The sequence below is a fragment of the Populus euphratica genome, unplaced genomic scaffold (genome assembly GCF_000495115.2).
Source record: "Populus euphratica unplaced genomic scaffold, PopEup_1.0 scaffold50.1, whole genome shotgun sequence".
In the NCBI taxonomy this organism is placed as follows: Eukaryota; Viridiplantae; Streptophyta; class Magnoliopsida; order Malpighiales; family Salicaceae; genus Populus; species Populus euphratica.
This window is the reverse complement of record NW_011499870.1, coordinates 1,603,058-1,628,517: the sequence shown is the minus strand read 5'-3', so window position 1 is coordinate 1,628,517 and position 25,460 is coordinate 1,603,058. Positions and strand designations below refer to the sequence as shown.

General features: G+C 30.9%; 4 protein-coding genes across 5 annotated transcripts; all 4 read left to right on the top strand.

The window, feature by feature from the left end:
• Positions 1 to 2,619: 2,619 nt before the first annotated feature.
• Positions 2,620 to 3,744, top strand: LOC105127183 (putative CCR4-associated factor 1 homolog 8). The gene is made up of 3 exons (XM_011028350.1): positions 2,620 to 2,636; positions 2,750 to 2,761; positions 2,886 to 3,744. The coding sequence occupies exons 1-3, from the start codon at positions 2,620 to 2,622 to the stop codon at positions 3,742 to 3,744; spliced, it is 888 nt and encodes a 295-aa protein (XP_011026652.1).
• A 5,025-nt stretch (positions 3,745 to 8,769) lies between these two features.
• LOC105127143 (uncharacterized) lies at positions 8,770 to 12,569 on the top strand. The gene is made up of 3 exons (XM_011028296.1): positions 8,770 to 9,432; positions 10,141 to 10,221; positions 11,796 to 12,569. Exons 1-3 carry the CDS (start codon positions 9,060 to 9,062, stop codon positions 12,212 to 12,214), a joined length of 873 nt encoding a protein of 290 aa, XP_011026598.1. The 5' UTR covers positions 8,770 to 9,059; the 3' UTR covers positions 12,215 to 12,569.
• A 2,351-nt stretch (positions 12,570 to 14,920) lies between these two features.
• On the top strand, positions 14,921 to 18,926 carry LOC105127182 (eukaryotic translation initiation factor 3 subunit L-like). Its single transcript, XM_011028349.1, has 8 exons — positions 14,921 to 15,372; positions 15,488 to 15,646; positions 16,111 to 16,220; positions 16,294 to 16,633; positions 17,510 to 17,658; positions 17,747 to 17,840; positions 18,441 to 18,512; positions 18,607 to 18,926. The coding sequence occupies exons 1-8, from the start codon at positions 14,971 to 14,973 to the stop codon at positions 18,649 to 18,651; spliced, it is 1,371 nt and encodes a 456-aa protein (XP_011026651.1). The 5' UTR covers positions 14,921 to 14,970; the 3' UTR covers positions 18,652 to 18,926.
• A 118-nt stretch (positions 18,927 to 19,044) lies between these two features.
• On the top strand, positions 19,045 to 21,893 carry LOC105127142 (tetraspanin-19-like). Of its 2 annotated transcripts, none has more exons than XM_011028295.1 (5): positions 19,045 to 20,179; positions 20,339 to 20,438; positions 20,651 to 20,731; positions 21,212 to 21,316; positions 21,498 to 21,881. In XM_011028295.1, the coding sequence occupies exons 1-5, from the start codon at positions 20,016 to 20,018 to the stop codon at positions 21,498 to 21,500; spliced, it is 453 nt and encodes a 150-aa protein (XP_011026597.1). In that variant the 5' UTR covers positions 19,045 to 20,015; the 3' UTR covers positions 21,501 to 21,881. The 2 variants fall into 2 exon arrangements, with proteins under 2 accessions (XP_011026597.1, XP_011026596.1); XM_011028294.1 differs by having other exon boundaries at positions 19,365 to 20,179; positions 21,461 to 21,893.
• The last annotated feature ends 3,567 nt before the right edge of the window (positions 21,894 to 25,460 follow it).

The following is a 25,460-nucleotide window of genomic DNA, read 5'->3' as shown; positions in this document are numbered from 1 at the left end:
AAAAAAAACTTGTGGATCAAAATAAATATTGGCAAAACTCTTGGGTTAGACTTATTGTTCTCCATGGTTTATAATTTAGTTCCATTTCTTTTGATTTGGTACCTCTAAATAATTTTAACATTAATTCCATCTAATTAGGCAATTAAAGAAAGTTACTAAAGGAAAAAAGTTTTAAAATAAAAAAATATATATAATTATAAAAAATCTCATATAGTTTGATTGTATTTTCACTTTTCTACTGTACTATGAGAAATTATACTTTGCTTTCTTGATTTTAATATGTTTATAATAGTTTATATCCTCAGGCTAGTGAATAAAAAAAATCAATAAAAAAATCTAATTATTTATTAGATTATCATTATATTTTATTGTAAAATTTTTACATAATTTTTTTAATTTATTGGTCTTATATTTTTTTATATAGATGCGCAAAAATAATCGATTCATGATTTTTTTAATTAAAATTTCCTTTCATGATCATCATAAGTTTTTTTCTTGAAAAACACAATGCTTTTCATATAAAAAAACATATTTTCAACAATGTGTGAATAAGAAAATTAGGTTTTCATTTTTTATATATATTAGTTCAAACCATTATAGTTCTTATAATGATTGTTGTTGCTTTTTATTTAATTAACTATGTTGCTAATAAAAAAACCATTTTAGTGTTGGAAAAGAAAACCAAATGAATTAAAAAAGATAGTTTTCATGTAAAAAATATATTTTCTTTCATTATTTTATTTGTTATCTTTCATGAGAATATCTATTGATATTATCATCAGATTAAATAAAAAATAAATTACAAAAATAAAGTTTTTAAAACTAATTGGGTTCATAAATCGAGTCACAAGTTATGCTGATATCTCAGGTTAATCAAGAAAGTCTTTATTTTAATTTTTTTTAAATAAATTGATTTTATTTAGATTTTTTTTCAAAACATCAAACTAAATTTCAACCTAGTTGTGGATGCACCCGCCAAGTTGATTGAGTTACACCAAGTCAATTACTACATGGTTTAATTTGAAACTTAACCTAGATTAAAGGCTAGCTTGGCAGACATTACGTTGATCCTCTAAGTTAGACCATATTTAATAATATTTTCAAAAAGCTCTCTATAGACAACTAACTATTAAACAACTAACTATAAATGTTTTATTGTGGCATGTGAGGCAAAATAGTGTGAATCCATCAATGTTTTTTATGACTTGTTTTGTTGTTGTGTTTGTTAGAATTTGAGGTTAATAATATTTTTTTATTTGATTTTTATTTGGTTATCATGATGTTGAAAAATATATCATGATATTGGGTTTATATTTAATTTAATAAAAAGAAATTCAAATTGTTTGGGTGCAAAAAATTAAAAAAATGAGAGGATCAAATTGAAACAAAACATAATGGCATTTTTTTTTGTTTTTTAGAAAAAACATAATATCAATCTAGTCCTTTTTCTTTCTCTGTGTATTTTTTTCCTTTCAATTTGATGCTTTAATGTTGTGTTGATTATAAGTTAGGGTTGAAAGTTTGGTTTGATTTACTTCTTATGTAATTATCTTGATCTTTAAACAATCTTGCCAATGAGTTGGTTCTTGATTTCACGAAAAAAGTTTCAATTTTATTATTTGAGAAAAATTAAAAAGGAGAGGATCAAAGTTGAAACAAAGATAAAATATGAGGTCTTTGAAAAAAATATCATATAATTAAATAAAAATTAGCTTTAAAATTATTCAACCCAATAGTGCTCATGACCTAAATTATGAATTTTTCAAGTTAAACAATAAAATCCAAGATGATTCAATGCATCGTTGTCTCTTAATATTTTTCTAAAAGATGTTATTTTGATTTTTTTTAAATCAGACCATATTTTTTATGGTTATTCAAATTACTTTTAAAATAGTCAAGTTGATTAGATTATATCAGAACAATTCTCACAAGGTTTAATTTAAAACTCGTATTAAATAAAAAATCAGATTGTGAGATTTTAAAATTAACCTAGCGGCTAGTAAAATTTTTTTCATAAATCAAATAATTTATTTTACATTAATTGTTTTTTAGTACAATATGACACCACCCATTATAGTTATAACTATCAAAATAATAACCAACAACAAAAAAATAATAGATGATTATGTTTTTTTACTTGATTTAAGTATATGGCTCTCCAACATAACTTATTCATTTTTTGGCCGTAATTGTTGAAAATTGTCATTACTTTTTTTTTCCTTTCAATTTCTTGAAAAAAAAATTATAAATTCTTTTATCAAGAAAAAACTTCCATATATCTCTTACATTTCTAATAGTAAAAAATTAACATTACAAGGTTTTTTTTTTTTTAAATATTCTTATGTTAATAGTTTTCTTATGAATAAATCACAAAATCTTAAATCTTTTGAAATTATATAGAAAACAACTTCCTTATATGAATATTTTTTTTGTCACTTGACAAATTATTAATGTATATAACTAAAAAAGATTTAAAATTTTGATTTAATTATAAATTAGTCCTTATAGTTTATCAACTTGAATTAATTAATCCAAAATTGATAAGGACGCGGCTAACTGTAAGAATAATACGGTTGGTATAAGTCAGTGGAAACTAGTTAATCCCCAATCCATGCGGACATGCAGACTCCGGTGAAGTATAGTATATGTAGAAGCAACAAACCCTAATATTCAACTCGTCACTTCTTTAACAAAATGATCAATTATTTCCTCTGTTAATTTTGTTGTTGTTTTTGTTGCTTTTTGCTAGAGATATTGAAACGTGAGTGAATAAAGAAGAATGGTTGCCACCAAAATCATTGCGATGTGGAGACAGAATTTTTAGCGAGAGATTTTCAGATTGGACGCTGTCTTGTTCAGATTTCCAATTGTCTCATTTGATACAGAGTTTCCTGGTTTCTTTCGAAACACTCCATAGACGCCACTAACTTGACTTGTTATGAGGATTTGAAGCATAATGTTGATCTATTAAGGTTAATCCAATTTGGCATCACAGTTGCAGATGCAAGTGACAAAATCGGGGGCACGTGGGAGTTCAATTTGCGGTTCGATCTGTCAAAGGATTTGTTTGTCTCTCAGTCTATACAGTTCTTGCAAGACAATGGCATCGATTTTGACAAGCTAAGAAGAGCTGGGATTGATTTCGACATGTTCTCACAGTTGTTGTCACGTGTAGTTGCTAAGCATCGAAACCTTTGTTGGGTTACCTTCCATGGCTTGTATGATCTGTCACACACATTGAGGACAATGACAAACAGGCCATTGTCCCATTCTGTGGCTGGTTTTATGTCTCTACTCGGTATTGTGTTAGGAGATGTGGTGGATATCAAATACATGGCATGCTTTTGCCAGGGATTGCGTGGTGGTGAGTTAGGCTTGGCAGCCCTTGCTAAAATCTTGAACGTGGAAAGAGTTGGTGGGGCACATCAAGCAGGATCTGATTCCTTGTTGACGGTTCGTGTGTACACAAAGATGAGGATGGTATACAAGATTCATGAGACTCTTTATGTGGGCTGCTTGTATGGCATCCCAGCTAGAATTTGCAAGACGATTGTTGTGCCTAATACCAATGGGTGCTGCTTTATTCCATACCTAGCACTCCAGCACCGATCCAGCGTTGCATTCCTCCCTGTTGTTGTGGTTTCATGCAAGCTGCTCCACCTTCTAGTCATGTCCTGTAGGATATCTTTTTTGTATGAATTTGTTGTTTGTAATTGGACAGATGCTTTCCAAATATATATATAAACATTTATAATTTTGATTATTCAAGCAAGTATTTTTGTTCATTTCCTTTATTATCTTTATCAATACCCTTTTCAAATAAATTATTACATTATGAAATAAACCTAAATATTCAACTTTTAAATTTTGATTACTGTATCTTTTCGATTTATCACGTACAAATATTCACACAAAAGGAGAGCAAAAGTAAGAACAATAAAGGCTACTAACAAAATTCTTCAATATACCATTACCGCTTCCTCGATCATCGTGTTAGCTATTTGTTATGGACTCCCATCACTAAGCCATCAACACTGTTGCTCTTGTTGGCATTGCAATCTTGTTTGTTGTCTGTTCATCTCCAAATCCTCATCCTGCATATTTAGATATTGTATAAAAATCCAGTTGATCCTACTGTAAATTGAACTGTATCAGCCCCACAACTCTGTTGATCATTTCCAACCATCTGCATCAAATATAACGCATTAACTCACTATAAAAGTTGTTTCTGTTGCTGCAACTTCCATCTCTAAAACTACTTTTAATGGAAGGTTTAATAGAATTAACAAGTCTGGTTTGTTTGCGGTGTCAATTAGAACTCTAGTGAAATTAACAGAGTTCCTGTCAAAGGTCAGGAAAAAAAACATAAGAGATTGCATGATGATGTGGTACGCAGCACCCCATTTCGAGAGTTTGAGAAAGAGACAGTATGTGAAATGGCAGCCTTAGTAAAATTTGAGGGACTAAAAACAAGAGAGAGCCAGGCACGCGGCTCCAAGTCCTTTTCTATTAAGAATTAACTAATAAGCGAAGGTTGCGGGGAATTTAGATTCTGTAGAAAAGTTGTTTTTTTAAAATAAATTTTGAGAAAAATAAATTTTTAAAAAATAAATTATTTTTTGATATTCAGTAGCATTATAAAAAATAAACTGGAAAACACTTTCTAGTGTTTGGTTATGTTATTGGAAATGATCTGGAAAATAATTTATTAATATTTTATTTTTCTCAAGTTTATTAAAATAATAAGAAGCAAATCTTAGAAATTAAAAAATTGAATGAGAATGAAATTGAAAAAAAATATAATTTCATAAATTATCTTAAATAAAATAAATAATAATCAAAATAATAGAGATTAAATAAAAAAAATGAAAGATAAAGAAATTAAAATAATTATAATTAATATTTTATAAATTATTTCAAATAAAATAAGTAACAATCAAAAGAATGAGGATCAAATTTGATAGATAAAAAATTTTAATAAAAAAATAATAGGGAAAAAGCTTAATAAAAAAATAATAGGAGAAAAGCAAATAACAATTATAAAAATGAGGACCAAAGTTAATATAAAAATTAAATTTTAAGAAATGAAATTGAAAAATAGATATTCAAAATAAAATATATATAACAATCAAAAGTTTGAGGATCAAATTTTATATAATTAACAAATAATATGATATTTCTAAATTTTTCACAACTTCCGAAAAGTGTTTCTTACCCAAATTTTCCAGGAAAACACTTTACTGAAAACCAAGCCAAATTTTTATTTGAATGGAGAGTGTTTTTCATTAACCAAGTTTCCTAACAGCAAACAAATAAAAGAAAGTTTGAAAACTGATTTTCTGGAACATCCACATCCAATGCTTCATGTGCAGTGATTTGTTTTCTACTTTTATTATTTTTTTTACACTTGTTTTTCTCCTTACTTCTTATTTCTTATTTCTTTTGTTTAATCACTTTTTTGTTTTTTTGTTCATTTTTTTTGCACCTTTTCTTCCTTTTTTTTTTCTTTTTTAATTTTACTTTTTTAATATTAAACTTGTTAAAAATTTTGCTTTGTAATTTTTTTCTTTTAAAATACAATGAATTGTTTCGGTGTTTTCACATATGGTTTTTCTATTTTCTATTTTTATTTTTCAAAATTATATTTGTTGATTTTATTTTTTTAATATTAAGCTGATTGAGAATTTATTTTGCAATTGTTTTCTTTAAAACATTATTGATTGCTATAATATTTCTCAACATGGTTTTTTATACATATATTTTTCTCCAAAATTATCTTTTTTAAATTTATTTTTAAATATTGAGTTGATTAATAATTAAAGTTACATTATATAAGGGAAGCACTGTAACTTTCTTCGCAAATTACTGTGGATTACTATAATTTTTTTTCCCATATATTTTTTTGTTTTTTAAATTATTTTTATCAAATTTATTTTTTTAATATTAAGTTGGTTAAGAATTACAGTTACAAATAAATAAAAATAAGGTTAAATAATATGGGGAAAACTCTATAACTTTCCTCACAAAATACTATAAATTGATATAGTTTTTCCTCAATTTTTTTTCAGTTTCTTTTATGTTTTTCTTTTTTTGTAATATTTTTTTTTAAATTATTTTGATCGATATTATTTTTTTTAATATTGAGCTGATTAGAATTTAACTTTATAATAAAGTTTAATCATGTTGGGAAAGCATTATAGCTTTCCTCACAAAACACTATGGGTTGTTACATTATCTCTGCATATAGTTTTTTTTTTCATGATTTTTTTAAACTTATTTCTGTCAATTTTATTTTTTTAATATTTATCTGGTTGAGAATTATAATTATAAGTCATTATAAATAAGGCTAAATCAGGTAGGGAAGCGCTGTAACTTTTATGACAAAACATTATGAATTGTAATAGCGTTTCCAACATAGTTTTTTTGTCCCTATTTTTTTGTGTTTTTTATTTTTTTTTATTTTTTCAAAAATTATTTTTTTCAATTTTTTTTAATATTGAGCTAATTGAGAATTTAGTTTTTTAATTTTTTTAAAAACACTATGAATTGCTGCATTATTTTTCCAAATGAATTTATATGATTTTTTAAAAAATTATCTTTGTCGATTTGTTTTTTGAATATTGAGTTAATTAAAAAATATAACTACAATAAAACTAAATTATATAGGGAAAACATTGTTATTTTCTTCACAAAACATTAGATTGCTATAATATTTCTCTAAATGGTTTTTTTTATGATTCTTTTTAAAATTATCTTTGTCGATTGTACTGGGGAGAACATTGTAGTTTTCCTCACAGAACATTGTCAATTATTACAATGTTTTTTCTCATGAGTTTTTTTCTTCAAAAGTTATGTTTGTTGATTTGTTTTTTAATATTAAGTTGGTAGAGAATTTAACTTTATATTTTTTTTTTTTGCTTTTTATTAACGTAAAAGTTAAATCATATAGCGAAAGTGCTATATCTTTTCTCATAAAACACTGTAAATTGCTACAAATCATTTTTTTCAGTTTTTAAATTTTTTATCACTAACACCACTTTTTTTTTCCATCATGAAATATTGGCTCCATCATATATTAGTTTCTATTACTTATCTAGTATTGATTTACAATTATAATACTATAAAATATATTTATTTTATAAGCCTACAACATCATGTAGGCATGCCATCTTATAAAGAGTTGTTGACTTGTGGTTTGTCTTTTTGAAAAAAATTTACGATAGATGACATGTCCTTTAAAAAGGCTAATAACTTGCTATTTTTTTTATCTAGATTTTATCCACCGTGTGATGACTATAAAATTAAAGTGGGTATTTGTTTGTCATGAGAAGTTATTTTTGAACTCATTTTTATCTAAAAACACATAAATAATACCCTTATAACATTCAAAAACTAATTTATCAAGCTCAAAACCCAAAAACAAAATGTATAAAAAATACAAAATTAAATTAGGTAAATCTTTTTTCTTAGCCTCAATTTATTTTTTAGATAATATTGATGTTCAAAACAGTTATAATCAAACTACACTTAAGAAATTTTTCATATCAAAATTGACATTTTAGTGTTAAAAAATCACTTTCAATTAAGGAGTTTTTTTATTTGTTAGAATCCCGTGAATCTCTCTCATTTCTCTAATTTAGGGATTGAAATATAACAAAAAATAATAATATAGGGATTGTAGAGAAAGAAAAATGAAACTATGAGGACTAAAAAAACTTTTTCCAAGAATTTTAGATTGTTCCTTTTGTTGTACACTTTGATCCTTTATTTCTTAATTTTTCCGATTCTTAATAAAATTTGACAAATTGTTCATTAAGTTGACCATTACAAATTGCAATTAAAAAAAAAATCGAGAACAAAAAAAGAAGAAAAGACTGGTGGAGCTATAGTAAAACATAGACATTTTAGTATATTTAGTAATATTAAAAAAATACGATGACAATCTTCCTTGGAACTCATGTCCGTTTGACATTATTAGAACTTCTATCCTTTAAGTTGTTTTTTCTGTCTAAAAAAGTTTGAAATTATTGCTTTTTATGTGTTTTTTTGATGTGTTAATATTAAAAAATAAAAAATATTATTTTAATTAAAAAATATTTTTAAAAAATACCTTACACCACATTAGTACTCATACCAAACTTTAATTAATAAATGATAAAAAGATATTTTAGTATTCTATCTATTACTAGAATTTCAAATCAATCCAAAAACTTTACCGTCTTTCATTTTCACCACCCATAAGTCAAGCACCCTTGTTACATTCTATTAAGGAAAATAAATAAAGGGATATTCATGCTTTAATCAAATATCATATATCTTATATTTTTAGGTTCAGGTTTAAGTTTAATGGATCTCAAGTTAAAATAAAATTGTTTAAATTTAGAGTATTAATTTTGAGATTTGAGAATGCGACTGAAATCATGTTTTACTCAAATTTTTTATTAAAAATAAGTTTTTTATGTTTTATATTATTTTAATGTGTTAATTTTAAAAATAATTTTTTAAAAATAAAAAAAAATTATTTAGTATATTTATAAGTAAAAATTATTTTAAACTGAAACCGCTGTAATAATCCCAAATACTTTTAATAATAGAGAATTGATGGAGGGACTAAAAAAATTTAATAGATAGAAGCTAATAAGCTATCACTAATTTATTTATTTAAATAAACTACAGGGACTCATTTATAATTAACTTTCAAAATTTTGATCGTTCAATTTTACAAAGAGGCATCTATCCACCTAAGCATAAGAAGTCACAAATCGTCCACTTGATGATTGCACGCGCCACCGCACGAGAAGCCCCGCCAAATCCCGCAACACCTGAAAAAAACCTTTAAAAAACAACTAAAGCAACAGCATATCACCACTACAACGCCACTCTCTTGCCCTAGTATCTCCGTCAAATTTCGTTAAATTAGACTCGTAATTAACATCATTTTCACACAATTGACCTTAATTAGCGCTTAATTAAATAATAAACCTCACTAAATCCAAAACCACGTGCTTCCTTTTTGTTTCCATTCACTCCCAAACCCTGAAAATCACCGATCGCAAAAAATGGCTTTAATCAGCGATGCATTACGGCAAGCCTTCATGCCGAAACACGAATACGAATGTCTTCGCGAAGAAGACAAAGCATGGACGAAATTACAGCGACCGTTATTGATTTCTACAGTGGGAATTATATGCCTAGTGATATTTGTTTCGACGACAGTGAGTTTTAAAATTGTGTTTCCTGGCGATGGTGGGAAGAGACCTTTGTGTAGCGGTAACAGATTACAGCCATTGCCGATAAAAAATGGTGGGAATTCAGATTTGTTTCCTGGAGCGTTTTATTTGACGGATCAGGAGACTGTTGATTACTATTGGATGGTTGTTTTTGTTCCCTCCGTCATTGTTTTCTTGGCTTCGCTTGCCTATCTTGTTGCAGGTATGCTTTCTTTCTTGGTTTCCGTTTTTAGGTGAGTGAGGGTGTTATTAATTGTGGGTTTCAATGGGATTTGGTTAATTTATGGTGATTTGTTTCTAGTTATAGAATATAATGCAACTGTACTTCAATAAATGGTTTAGATATCAGTTTAAATTTTGGTTTAGCTTTCAGTGTATCAACTAATGATAATGGCTTATTGTAATCGTGCATTTTGATGCTTAAAGTTACTGTTTAACAAAATGTATCAAGTGTCAAAAAGGAAATAATGAGAGTATGGCCAATTGCGTAATGTGATAATACAGAATGCTTTTCAGACTAATTGAAAGATCGATACCAGAGTAAACAAGATCTCCATTTCTTGTCTGTTGTAGTTATTAATCTCTGGCGTTGTGTTATGTGTTTAGACTTGAGAGGTACAGTGGATTAAGTGTAATCTTGGTCATTCCTGGACAAAGTGACTAACTAACATGAAGTGTGGAATATCAATTTTTTTTTATGGACTGATATTGATATAGAGATGGGCCTGGGATAACTTCTTGATCATAAAAAAATACTCTTATAGTTAGTGACTTGGGTGTCCCTGGATTGAGAATTAATTTGTTGTGTTCCTTTTGTTTTTGGTGTTAAGGGTGGAATATTTGAGGCTGGGTTAGATGGTTTCTTGTGTTCTCTGATATCCGGAATCTCATGGTTTTATGCATGGTGCAGGGATGAATGTTGCTTATTCTGCTCCAGCAAGACATGGATGCTTGAAGGTGGTTGAAAATAATTACTGTGCTTCAAAAAGGGGTATGCTTTAATTGTGTTGACCCATTGATGTAGAATCTAAATGTTTGCGTTGCATTATTATCATTAAGGGTTTTTCATTGTCTATACATGCCATTTTAATTCTTTATAGGACTAAGTTTGGTGATTTTGGTTTTAGGATTATACTTAAAAAGAAGGAAACAGATAAACACACTTGTTTTTGTAGTTTTTTTATTGGTGTTTGAGTTGTTGGCTGCTGCTTTCTGAATAGTGTAGCTCATGCATTGTTGGTAATTGCTATCGCAAACATACCAACAAGAAAGGGGAGGAATTAGTAAGTTTTGCCAGAATATCACTTGTACTCGTCTTCCTTAGCAACCGAGGTAGTTGTCTTTTTAACCTGAAATCATATGATATACTGGCTTGCTTTCTTTAGTGGCTTCACTATGCCTTTTAAGTTCTGATTCATGCAGCACTGGGTTGCTAAGGAGATGAGCAATCAAATGGGCAATTGGGTTTTTGAAGTTATTTAGTAAGGCTTTGGTGATGGATGATTCATGCCTCAGTGCATTTTGGGATCAGTTAAACTCCTATGGTTTTGCTTTGTTTTAAGAATTTTTACACGGTTTCCTTTGCAATGGGGGCCCCTTAAGGCTCTGTGATTGCCTTTGTAGTCAGCAGCTCTACCATTGCTTCATTTTCTTTACCGTGATATCTGATCATTAATATTTCTACCAAAGGGAGTAGGGGGGCTAAAATGGAGAATTATTTCCCCTCTGTGATCTAGGCACCAGAAGATCTGCGAACTCCTTTCCCCTTAGTACATTTGGGTGATGGCAGCAGTTCTGGTGATTGGAAAACTTAGGATAGGGCCTTAATTAGTTGGATCTAGACACTTTCAGAGTAATGGTATCTGGGCTTCTTTTTCTTCTTTTTTCCATGCAAGTCTATTTCTTAATTAGTGTAGTAGTGACTTGAGGAAACCTGCATGATCAGATGCTGAGTTTGATGCAATCAAGATGTTTTATTTTTAAAATTGTAATGCATCATAAATCATCTTATTTTTTAGCTGTTGCTCATATATTTATGAGATGTAAATGATTTCACTTCCTCTATACCTTTTTTTTTATAAGAGATCAAGAAATAAAGTCGAGGCAGCTGACTGACATTACCACTGATTAGTGCAATCAGAAATCTTGATGAAGTTAGAAATGGAAGAAACAATAGGTTGACAGGCTGCAGCTGAAATCGATAAAATAAGGTTGTCTTGTCAGACCATTGCGTACTGGAATTGATTAAAAGAATTAATCAGAATGGGACCGCCATCTTTTGACTTCTGGTCTTCTTGAATAGTCTTTATCATGGACGACTGGCTCTGTACATTGCGTGCTGGGAGCCAATCCTGGTCTTAACATGTTTTTTTCCTTCTTCCTTTTATTTTTCCAGTTTGTTGAACTGATTCCCATAGTATTGCAGGAAAGTGAAACAAAGATTAACTTGATTAAGTCTTGCCCTTTCAGTATATTCATGATTTTGCTTTTCTGTATGTTACATAGATGCGCTGCCTAGTTGTTTGATTGATTTGGGTATCTTCTAACTATCTTTTTGATATATAGGTGGGGTGCGTTGTCTATCCATTTTGAATGGTGTCTTTGCCATTATCTTTGGTCTCCTTGCGCTGTTTCTTGGTTCAAGCCTCCTGACACTAGGGAGTAGTTGTTCATTGCCTTTGTTTTGGTGTTATGAGTTTGCGACATGGGGGCTAGTCATTTTATACGCGGGAACCGCCATCTTTTTAAGAAGGAAAGCTGCTCTAATTCTTGATGAGAGTGATTCTGGTAGTCGAAACTTGGGCCTGGAAATGTTGGAAACCAACACCTTGGTGGTCACTCCAGATGTGGAAAGGCGTGTTAATGAAGGTTTTAAGGCTTGGATGGGTTCGTCCCTCTTATCTTCTGATGAAGAAGATGAACCTGACAGTTATTCAGAATCACCTCACATCACTCGCACTTCATCTAACAGACAAAGAGTATGATCTTGAAGCCAAGTGGCATTGGTGAGTTTTTTGCAGGGTTTTCTCAAGTACAGCATCAAGAATGTCTGGATCTTCTCATGTTGACTGATTTTCTATCAGAAGTGTAGTTGCGGATCCTGTGACGAGATGAATGGTGAGCGTGACAGTTTTGAAGATGACGTCCATGTGACTACCCGTTGCCCTTGGCCTTTTAGGTAGTCATCGTAGATTGTAGGCTGTAAATAATTCAACGGCGATTTCTCCTCTTATGTTGTGCGCCGCTGTCATGGAAAAGCAAGCATTTACATTCCCCTAACGTTAATGATTTGATTAAGGCCATGTTTGGTGGTATTGCAGCATGCCCGTGTCTTAAAAAAAAAACTTGAATTTTTATTTTTTTCTATTCTTGTAAATTATTTTGATATATTGAAATTAAAAATAATTTTTTTATATATTTTTTTATAATTTTTTTTATATTATTTTAGTATATAGAAAAAGCATTTTAAAAAATTATAAGTTTTTCTTGCATCATCACATCCTCAATTTCAGCTGGTTTTTTAAAATAATTTTAAGTATGGTAGCGGTTATTTTAAAAAATATTTTTATTTTGAAAATATATTAAAATAATTTTTTTTATTTTTTAAAATTATTTTGATATAAAATATTAGAATGATTTGAAAATATTAAAAAAATTAATTTAAAATAAAATATAAAACTTTTTTTTAATTATTTTTAAAAGACCTTTAAAACACAATGTTAAATACACCAATCAAATTTGCAACCACCAAAGATAATTCAAATATGTTTGTACTTTGCACAATAGGAGCCATTTGTGTCATTTTAAAGGGAATGCCTCTTGGCCTGGATTAGTTTTGCTAGCATTTTAGTGGGTTTTGTTATTAGGAATTAATTTTTTTCTTATAATATGTAATTGATAAATAAATTGAATTTATATATTTAGAAAAAATAAAATAAAATTTATATTATTCTTATTACTTTTATTTTATTTCTTCAAATGTTTTTTTTTCTAAAAACGGGAAATGAGGTTTTTGAAAAAAAAATAGTGTTAACATTAAATGTTTTATTTTAGAATCGTAAATCAAAGAGGTTAATTTCTGATTTATTTTCATAATATTTTTAGAGATGAAATTTTATTTGAAATTTAATTTTTAACATTCAAAAAGATTTCAAAATTTCATTACCATCTTTAAATTAAATTCAAATAAGATTATTCTAAACATGTCGATGCTGTTAATGAATAACGACTGCTTTTAAGGCAATATCATTTAAGAGCTTTTGTTTTTAAGAGCTTTTGCTGTATGAGTTGTATGACCAGGTTGATTAAACAGGACTGGGCAGCTTTACTTTTATGATTTGTAAGTGCATGCGATGTTGGCCTGTATTTTATTAAAATTTAAATATTTTTTATTAAAATTATTTTTTATATTTTTAAGTTGTTTAAATATATTAATGTAAAATATTGTTTTTAAAAAATAAAATAAATATTATCTTAAAATATTTTCACAAAAAAAATTAAAAAAACAATCATTACTACATTTTTAACTGGTTTGCTTTACTGGTTTTATTTGCCTGTTTGCCGAGGCTTTGGCAGCGGAGTGCAGACAATATATATATATAAAACCCCAATACAAACAATATTCCTTTGAAAATTACGGTGACAGTAACACGCAAACCCCATTATTCATAGACAGAAAGCTTAAGTTTTATTCTTCATCCAAGATTCAAGCCCCCATAATATTTTTTAAAGTTTTTAGTACTATGATTATAGCATTTTCAGGTTGATTTTTACGTGTTAATATTAATTTTCTCTCGGAATGTATCGGTAAAGTATAAAAAAAATCTTAATTAATGTACAAATTATAATTATTAAATTCAACTTCATGAGTTAAATTGATTTACAATTTGGTTGGCCGATTAAACTTAATTAGGTCAAAATCAATAATTTTTTTAATGATTGAAGTTGTTTTGGATAAAAATAATTTTTTTTTTAAATGATTGAAGTTGTTTTGGATAAAAATAATAGATCCTGATTAAACTAATAATCTGACAAGTCTAAAAAATTATGTTAAAAGTATTTTTTATATTTCTTTAAATTGAAATTGAGATATAATATTTTTAACATTAAGGGTGAATATTTTTAATTTAGTTTAACTTTTTTAAAAGGAGTAAAGTGGATAAAACCTGCCAGTTTTTTTTTATAAAAAAATTAGTTTGATTTTTATATAATAAAAGGGTAAAATCAAAATAAATTCATAAAATAGATAAAGATAATTATAGATACTCAAGGATATTTATAATCACAAAAATTAAAAAAGAAAATAAAATAAAAGAAAATATGCACTTATCCAAATAACATATATAAACATGATTAAAAAAGTCTGCAAAACCTATCAAAACATTGAGCTTATTCCCTTTTATACATTGGGAACAATATAAACTTTATGTTCTAACTTTATACATAGAACCAGACCCAATTTTTTTCCGGTTTTCTAATTGGATTTTTATTTTTTTCTCTTGTTTCATTTTTTTTATATAATTTGTTTTTTTTATATTTTCTGTTTAATTTTTCTTTTCGCTCACATGGTAATGGCACGATATGATTTATGTCCCTCTAGAAATCCGGATGCTTCTGAAAACAGGAAAATATTAATGGGCCTTTTTATGAAAACGGGCTAAAAGCCCAATGATAATAACTAAACCCTCTCCCTCGCTGCCTCTCACACTCCCCTCCTTCTCTCCCTCTCTACCCTTTCCCCATGCTGCTTGCTCTGATCCCTCATTCCACAACCATGGCAACAACCTTCGACTACGACGACGCTCCGAGCAGACACGATGAACTAACCGGTCTAGACGGTTACGACCCAAACTTCGTCCCGGACTCCGTCAAGTCCTTCGTAACACACTTATACAGGCACATAAGAGAAAAAAACGTTTACGATATTTACGAGATGTACGAAACCTCTTTCCAGACACTTTCCGACCGTTTCTTCAAAGACATCCCTTGGCCTTCAGTCGATGCGGTCGCTAACTATGTCGACAATGATCATGTATTTTGCTTGCTTTATCGTGAGATGTGGTTTAGGCACTTGTATGCAAGACTTTCTCCTACGCTTAAGCAGCGGATTGATAGTTGGGATAATTATTGCAGTCTTTTTCAGGTTTTATTTATTTATTTATTTATGCTTGTATTTCTTTTTTTCCCCTTTAATGTGATAACTGTGATTATTATTATTTTTTTAATTTTTTTTATGTGTGTTTGGTTTGATTTGATAGGTGGTGTTGCATGGAGTGGTGAATATGCAATTGCCGAATCAGTGGTTATGGGATATGGTGGATGAGTTTGTTTATCAGTTTCAGAGTTTTTGTCAGTATAGAGCTAAGATGAAGAACAAGACTGAGCAAGAGATTGCCCTTTTGAGGCAATTTGATCAGGTAAAGCTTTTGTTTCTTGTCATTTGGGAATGGTTTTTTTTCAATGGTAGTTTGATTGCTGCGTTGTTCATTGTTGGAAGCATTGGAATGAAAGAAACAATGGTTAAGTGGAGTATTATCTGTGGCTGTTACTTGTTGAAAGCTGGAGGTTTTTTTTTTTTTTTGACTGAGATGTGAAATTGGAATCTACCCTAAATACAAATTGAGGAGACAGAGAAAGAGGAAAAATTATAATTAGATAGGTTGTTTTTAGGGAATACTGTACCTTGTCTTTTCACTAATGCAAATACGGGTTGAGCAATGGAGTTTGAATGAAGGTGGAATCAGAATACACCCTTCTGTCGCTTATGTTGATGGATACTATAGTTTGATAATTACCACACTCATGCAATCACAATTGGGATATGGTTACTTTTTTTTTTTATATAGTTTTGAATTGGAATTAAAGGATTTTTTACTTACAGGCTTGGAATGTGTATGGAGTGCTGAACTTCTTGCAAGCACTGGTGGAGAAGTCGATGATCATTCAGATACTAGAGCGGGAGAAGGAAGGTCTTGAACAATTCATGTTTTTTGTTGATAGTAGTGTTCTGGGCTTTACCTGAATGAAACATGTTTTTTGTTGTCCTTTTTGTTTCTTTTAATAGGTATGTGGATGCTATTCACGAATTCAATAAAATTCTCCTGTACATATACAAGACCAAGCAGTATCATCAGAAATCTCCACAGTATGAGCAGATATTAAAGAAGAATGAGCAGATGTATGCTTTGCTGGCAATTTGTCTGTTTCTTTGCCCACAAGTGAAGCTCATTGATGAGACAGTCAACGTACAATTAAGGGAGAAGTATGGTGAAAAGATGGCTAGAATGCAAAGATATGACAACGAGGCATTTGCTATCTATGATGAGCTCTTCTCATATGCATGCCCTAAGTTCATCAGTCCCTCAGCTCCAAGTTTTGAAGAGCCTCTTGTAAACTACAACCAGGCATGCATTACACATTTTATATGTTGAGCAGAGCTACTGAGAAGTATTTAAACAGAAAACATAGTTTTTGATACTCTTTTCTTCGCTGGCCAGCTAACCTATATGGAAATCACTTGTGAATTAAATTTTATGTAAATGAACTGAGCTGCTTAGAAATATTTGAATAGGACTACATATTCTTTTTTTTTTCGGTTGACCAGCTAACCTTTGTAGAAAAAAACTTTTCATGAAATTTATATGGCAAGAAACCACCGTTTGAGCTTCAGTTCATTACAGAAGTCGAGATATGCTGCAGTCTATTGAAAGAATTTTGTTATAATAAATGCATGTGCTGACACAATATTAAATTAGATGCTTAGAACTACTTTCTTTGAGAAATAGGACTGGAGGGGAAGAAAATAGCAGCAGCAGCAGGGATCACAACAAGCTAAAGCAGCACATTTTTTCCGGAAAGTATTTTTAATAATATCATCCGATTCAAGTCATGATATGCTTTATATGGATAATGATAGCACTTGTAAATTCCAAATGGTTTAGCTCCTGCTGCACCTAAAACACTGCAGCTATTGTAGTCATCTGCTTTAAGTACACAAACATTGACCACATGAAGGAGTCTCACTTGGTTTTGCCATTTGTTTATCTAAGCATTGTGAGTTATCTGGATTGGGCAGTACAGATTTCCTCTTAATTTATTCTCCTAAAAGTGATGGCTGCATATCAAGGAAGTGTCATTCCCTTTGTTTCCTTTTCATATATTCTCATGTTTTGAAAAGGGCTAAATCAAGCTTTTGTGGCAGTTGACCCACTTGAGTAGTTTTCACAGTCCTGTGCCTGTGTGTCTGTGTGATATTTACAAATTGATATTTATCTCTGCAGGATGCTTACAGACTGCAACTGAAATTGTTTATTTACGAAGTAAAACAGCAACAATTGCTGTCAGGTGTTAGAACCTTCCTGAAAGTGTATTCTGCTATATCTGTTGGGAAGCTTGCTAATTACATGGAAGTTGATGAACCAACTCTAAGGTGAGTATTTTGTTTTGTGGACTTATTTCATTTAAACTTTGGATGACTGGAAATGATGTTTTCAACTTGCTGCTATTACATCTTACAGGACTATCCTGATGACATACAAGCACAAGACTCATGCTGTTGATTCTGAGGGAAAGATTATATCAAATGCTGATGTGGATTTCTACATTGATGATGTATGTCTTTTTGTATGTGATTATGCTGTCTAGTTTGTAGATTTTTTTTTTTATAATGTTGTGCTTGAAAGTTTCACTTGATTTTAAATTGACGCAATTGCATGTTCTTGGAGTTTCCATAGTCTGCAACTAGCTGGACTTGTTGATTTTGTTGACAACATTGATAAACAATTCACTGAGCCTTTCATATTTTCATTAGAAAGTCACATCTGTGGTTGGTAAAATCCATATCAACTTGCATAACTGATCCATGCTAGCCTAACGAAAAGCACAGAATAATGGCTATGTGCTCATTTTCTGCTCATAATAATTGCCTCTGTGGTAACCAATTCTTCTTGTTATCATAGCTTCCTTTGAGTTATCCACGCTATAGGCCATACATTTATGTGATTTGTTTGATGTGTTCCTGTTGTGCTTGTGTTCAACTAAGCAATGCAAGTTAATTTATGTATGTGATTTGTTTGATGTGTGCCTGTTGTGATTGTATTCAACTAAGCAATGCAAGTTAATTTACTTTCTAAATATATTATAATAGGCAAAGTGCAGTTAATGGTATTTATTTTAAACTTTGTTTGTTCTGAAATCACCTTGTCACTGCAGGACATGATTCACGTTGTTGACACCAAACCAGTGAGGCAATATGGTGATTACTTTTTGCGGCAAATTGTCAAGGTATACTCATTTTCTTGTTTGCTGGTGTTCCAATTTTATACTAATGCTGACCTTCGCCTGTCATGATTTTTTCGTTTTCCTTTTTATGATACAGCTTGAAGGGGTGATAAATGATATGGATAGGATAAGGCTGGAATGAGGCACATAACTCGGAATTTGACCTGCCAGAACTTGCATCCAGTGACTTCATTTTTTACTGGGATTTTGTTACTATGTTGGGCATTTTTTATGCCTTACCTATTTTGAATTTCTGAATTAGTGCATCTGTGTTAGCTCTGAACTGTAATCTTCAGCACCTGCATTTTGGGCCCAAAAAAGAAGAGAGAAATCAGGTTGAAGGATCCTTGTCGGCTTCACGTTGTCGCTATGCGATTCCCATAGTCATGAGATATAGAAGTGGCACTATTTTTTGTACCTGGAATAATTGTATGCTCCTGTCATTGTGATAATGATGCACACTGGGATGCCCACCAGAGAAATGAACAAGCTGTGATGGAAACAAAAAAAATGGTGGAACGGAGATATGTTGGTAGAATTGCGGCTGAAAGTGGAATCTAGCTTCCACACCTGCCATTGTCCTGTCTGGTGCATGTGTCGTGAAATGGTCGGGTTGGATGTCCTTGTCTGTTGCCCTACGGTGCCGCGTTGCTTTCCTTTGTGCCATATGAGGGCGAGATGGATTTCCTTCTATCATGTAATGCTTCTGATCGGTTCGGACGAACAACTACAGAAAGCTGTCTTTGTATCGATTGTCTTGTTGGTGTCAAAAGCAATCAACTTGGAGTTTTGTTTTTACAGGTTTTATTTTATTTAGTCCTATATTAGCCGTCCGTATAATTTTTGATATTTTCAAATTGTACTATGAAAAAAATAAATTTGAAATTGGTTATTATTTCTGTCTCTGATTTTGTTGGATGTTATTTCTGATTGTAAATTTGGGATTTTGTCCTTGATATGAAACCTCACCGTTTAATTTCCACTGGTCTTGTGTTTTGAGTAAACGTATTGGTTGGGAGATCAAATGGTGGTTTTGGCCGATTCTGAAGCTAATTTTCTCCATATCTGGTCTTTGTTAAAAGTCGAGCATGTTGTTCTACCGAAAGAAGGGCGAAAAAAGAAGAGCATATAGGAGGAGGCACACGACCTCCTCTTGCTCGATGTCCCCTTGACTGTTAGGTTGCCTTCAACTTGGTGTCTTCTGTGTATTTTCTTGTCTCCATCTTTCATCTAACTTTCAACGAAGTGCAAATCCCACCCTCTTGAATGCACAGCACACCTGAGCAATCTTTGATACGGTCTCTCTTAACCACAAAAATGACATCAATGGCACCGCGCCCACCATCCCCACCAGCCCCCTTTCCTTACCTGCAGTAGCTTAGTAAAGCATGCCGGCGCGCTGGAATTTCAGACGGGAAATAAGCTTGGAAGGAGCTTAATACTCTACTGCCTACCACTATTGGTTGTTGTGATAGCTGCTTAATACAGGTAGATTCAAAACCAGCAATGACAAGGTGTGCTAGGTGTTGCTTGCACGGCTCAATCAGGATAGTTAACCTGGTAATGCTCTTGTGTGGGATTGGAACGATCATATACTCGCTTTGGCTACAAAAGAAATGGGATGAAAGTATTGCCAAGTTCCCTCTCGGGCCATCTCCTCTAATACCATGGTAGGTTTCCAATCTCCACTTTCTCTTCACAACCAGAGGACATATTCATGAAAATTAACAGCTTTTTCCTGCGGAAATTAACATCACTAGATAGATGATTCAAGATATCCAAGCAAAGGGTTACTCAGCATCTGACAAGCCACTCTTTTCTGTTTTCAGGTTTATATACACATTTTTAGGAGCGGGGATTATTGTCTGCTTAAGCACCATCGGTGGTTATGTTACAGCTAATTGCACCAGCAATTCTACCCTTTGTTTCGCATCCTTCCTGCTTAGCTTCAGCATAACTAGAAGAACAAAAGAACCTCTACGATTTTCCAAGCTTCATCATTTCGAAGGACGTTTTAATCATTGATGATATTCTTTATAAGCACACTTTCTTTCCTTCTAGAGGGAGTTCTCCTTTGGTTGGATTTTGCTAATAACATTTGTGTCTGCTACATATATTTTCTTTCCTTGACTAGATCTTAGTATATTGTTGCCATCTGCTGCCTTCTTTTCCTTGAAGTCGCCGTCATCGTTGCAATTTTCTTCAAGATAGACTGGGGAAAGGTATGCTTGCTGTATTTTTGAATTAATGGATACACGAGATGCTTCTAGTGACATCTTCATAAAACTTCCTAATCAACCTTCAGCAATCATATCAACTGGATAAAAGTAAATTAAACTAAATTACTCATATATAGTTATGACCATAGCTTATTTCAAGCAGTTTGAGACTCAGCATCTATGGTTTAGTTATTGGTAAATTCTCATTATCATGATGCTAGGAAGGACAGATGAGGTTCCCCCACACCCCCCACCCCAACATTATTATTGGCATGTTCTGCAAAATAGTCTGAAATCAAGTATACTTTAACACACACTCTATACAAGCCATGAACCAACTTTCAGAGTCTCGATATGGTCCCATGCATGATGCTGGCCATGAACTGCTTTTATATTCGAACGTGCGTGCACTCAATTCGTAAGGATTTTTTCTGATCGAGACTGTAGTTCTCAAGTCATATTTATCCTCGTCTTCTATCACAGCAAATCACTACATATACTGGCCAGAAAAACACAGACTTTGAGATTTTTATGTCGATCCACGTAAAGATAAGCCGCGCAATCATGATCTTGATTTTGGTAGCTCAGGTAAATTCCAAGACAGAAGGCTTAATAGTTTATGGTAGCAGTATTCATTTTGAACATATGTTATCAGAAACTTTGTGATCAGAGTGTTTAGTTCGTTATCCCCTGAGTAGAAAAAAACTTACAGTGGTATTCATCGTTTTTCAGATCAGTGTTGTTATACTTGCTGCCATTCTTTTGGCAGTAGGTACAGTGCCAAGAACTCACTTTCAAGAGGTGGATACCCCGGTTTTTAGTCAATCCTTTTTAGTGCCAGCAGAGCCTCCAGGATCTGCAGAGGGCTCTAGACAAGCTTGCAGAAGATGTGGGAATGTTTTATCTCTACGAGGAGAAAATGCACCGAGAGGCTTCTTCTCACGCATTAAGGGACTACTAAGAAGGAGATTTCAGAGAATAAATACAGTTTATTAATTTCCTCGAACCCTCTTTCAGTGGAGCACAACAAATGTTCTTGCAAGTAGTACTGTACATAAGTACGTTGTAATAATGTGTAGGATAAAATACATGTTGGGAGAATTTTTGTACGTTTAAGGAAAGCCTTGCAAGAAAAATTGCATCAACTTCTAAATGCTCCTCCTAAGATTGCTTCCTTGACTCACCATATAGCTCGATTGTCTCTTTTATGCAATATATTTAACCCATTTTTAATAGTTATTCAAAGATTTTTTTTTTTTTTAATATCAATGGGTTTTGAACCAATGTTAATTCTAATTGGGTTTACATTTAGATTTTCTTATTTGAATAATAAATTTTAACTTACATCATTTCAGTATTTTATTTCAGGATTTTGTGCCATGTATAATAATTCTAGTTGAAATTTAAAAATAAATTAACTTCAAATTATATAATACAAACACGATATCAAATATTTAATTATGATTTTAGTCGGGTGACCCAAGAACACGATATCAAATGTTTAAATATAAATTTAGCCGGGTGACCCAAGAACGAACTGACCTACACTGTTATTCTGAACCTAGTAGTTGTTCATGTTTTACCATAAATTTACAAGAACCAAATTGCTATTTGATAAGCTAGATTGATGGCGAAATACAATACCTAGAAGTCATTTCTATTGCTCTACTGGATGCGAAGAGGAAACACTCAAACAGCAAAGCTTCCGATCGCAACCCATTCAGTTTAAACTAGCCGAGAAATTCATACCCCAGCTGGGATTTCACATTGCTGAACAGGGTTTACATCCACAGGCAACAGGCAAGAACACTTTCGCATACATAAATTATAATAAACAAAAATGACAGAAAATTTCGAGAGACGGAAGTTAAACAAAATAACATTAAGCAGAGAAGCCAAGCATTATCTACGTAAAAGACATGCCTTGTGTAACATAAAGTTAGCGTTCGAGAATGCGGCAAAAATTGAATTTTATTTTTAGAATTGTTATTATTATTTATCATTTTGATATTTTAATATTTAAAAAAAAAAAATTAAAATTTTTTTTTTAATATATTTTTACACAAAAAATATTTTAAAAAACAATCACTATCATAATACCAAATACACTTAAATAAAAAATCAAACATTATCTAACTTTTTTTTTAAACCTACTGGTTCAAAAGCATTATCTACATAAAAGTCATGTCTTGCTAAGGTATTAAAAAATCTAATTAGCTTGGTAGCAAAGTTTATATATTAAATAACCAGTTAAATTTTTTTATTTTAATAATTTTATTTATTTTCTTTAGCTAAAGTGGCTTGTATCCACCAAAGATTCTATTTGGTATATCATAACCCGATTTTAAGTTATTTTTTTAAATTTATTTTTTTAAATAAAAATAAAAAATAAAATAAAGATTGGTAACATGAAGAAAGTAGGTTGGAGAGAATTTTAAAAAAATACATAAAAAATAGGCTGTAATTTTGGAGGAAATTCAAAACTTAATTATATCCTATTATGCCAAAAAATGAGAAAAAATACAAATTTAAGATCGTATTAAATGATTATTGAATGAATCTGCATAAAACAATAAGTCCAAGGACATAATTAAATCTTTAATAGGTCCAGTTGATTTAATCATGGGGTAAATTAAATTTTACTTATGTTTAAGAAATAATTTGGGTCCAATTAAATGATTTAATTAAATGAAAGTATTTAATTATACTTTAAATGAGTTAAATTAATTTTATTAGGGGCTTAATTGGTAAAAAATTAAGTTTAGGAGTCCAATTTGAGCTTAATTGAGAAGATTAGAATTTTAAAAGATCAAGTTTAATTTTTACCAAGTTAATTGATTAAAATCAAGGGCAAAATCACAAGAAAATCAAAGTTTCAGAGTCAATTAGAGGTTAAATTGAAAAAAATTCTTAGCCAAGAACCAATATGTAAAAGACACAGAACTACAAGGGCTCAATTAATTAAAATCAGAGGTGATTTGAAGAAATTAAAAGTTTAATACTAATTTAGAGGCTAAATTGTATAAATATGAGATCAGGGACCAAAATAAAAATGACATCGAAATATAGGGCTAAAATTAAAGTTTTGCCAGGGACCAAATTGCATAAATAGTAAAGTTTGAAGCCAATTAGGAGTGTAGATGATATAAATAAAAAATCAAAGGACCAAAACAACCTTTATCAAAACAGCGTTGTTTTGATTACTGTTCATCATCTTCTTCAATTCTCTTAAATTATAATTCAAAGAGGCCACTTTACAGGTGCATTTCTCCATCAAATTTGACAAAACTTGTACGCAAATAATCATTTAACATCCCTTTACACCCTGGTATGGTCAATTTAGGTTGATTGATACCACGATGGTTGAGGTGTCAGCCTAAAGTGTCCAATCAGCCATTTTCATGCAAATTTGATAGCTCACGGTGCACACTTTGAATCAATAGTTGGGATCATTTTTAGCTGAACTAAAAGCCACAATTTGGCATAATTAAAGAAAAAATATCCCTCTTCCACTTCCTATAAATAGATTTGGATTCCATGACTTGAGGATGAAGAAATTAGAGGCTAAAGTCTTAAAAAAACCACCCATCCCTTTGTTCCATTTTTCTTCTCTCCTCATCAACCTTTTACGACTCTCTTCACCTTTTCCACAGCTGCCTTTTCTAGCGAGAATACCAACAACCCCAGCCTATACACCTCCACGAACATTAACTCCTTCCTCATCGATTGTTATCGCTTACCGTAGTAAACAATAATACCATTGTAGACTTCTTCTTCCTGCACCACAGTAACCCAACCACCAACACCTTTAACCACCATTGCAACCATCGTGAACGAGCCTCCAATGCCAGCTAGCCACAACAAGGTTAACCCCACTTTTCTCTTTTACCCTCTCCTTCCATGTCATTTCTGCATGTAAAATTCATTTTGCATACAGAAAAGAAGGACATAGGGGAAATAATTAACCCCCTGTCTTAGGTCAGGCCAGTTCTTGCCCAGCCTAAATTTCTTAGGTAGGCTTGGAGGAAAAAAGATATGTTAGGCTGAAATAAGCTCAACCCAACTTTCTTGGGCTCAACTAGTTACTTGGGTCGACCTACCCCACACACACACACACATATATGTATTATAATATTATATTTTTTAAAATGAAAAAAAATCAATAAAATAAAATAAAATCCTTCCAAACAATTGTGATTTTCTTGCATGTTTTTTTACTAATTTTGTTTAATATAGGTTGTATTTTCACACTATAAAATACAAATCCTGTATTAAAATACCTGATTTTCTTCAAAATATTTCTAAAAAAAATCTCAAAATTTTTAAATTAGTTTTCCTTTTCAAAAGATAAAAAGGAAACAAAAAAAATATTTTATTTTATGCATACGACCAAATCCTAAAATTCTCAAAGTATATTTTCTTAAAAAGAAAAAAGTTATATCTTTTTCATGTTTTTAAATGCAAAATGGATATCAAACCAGTTTATGATTATTTATTAGGATTTGATAAAATATCAAAAAAACCCTTTACTAATCTTTTTTTTAAGGTCTAAATGTAGACTTTAATAACTATCTATGTAGTGTAATACTACACGATAAAATATACTTCCAAATATTAAAGATACAAGGTATAAAATAAATACGATGCTAAAATTTAAACTTTAGAACAATTAAGATTTCATTGAATGAGGTAGAGATTGTCTCACGAAGGGATATTTGCCTTAGACTTTAGA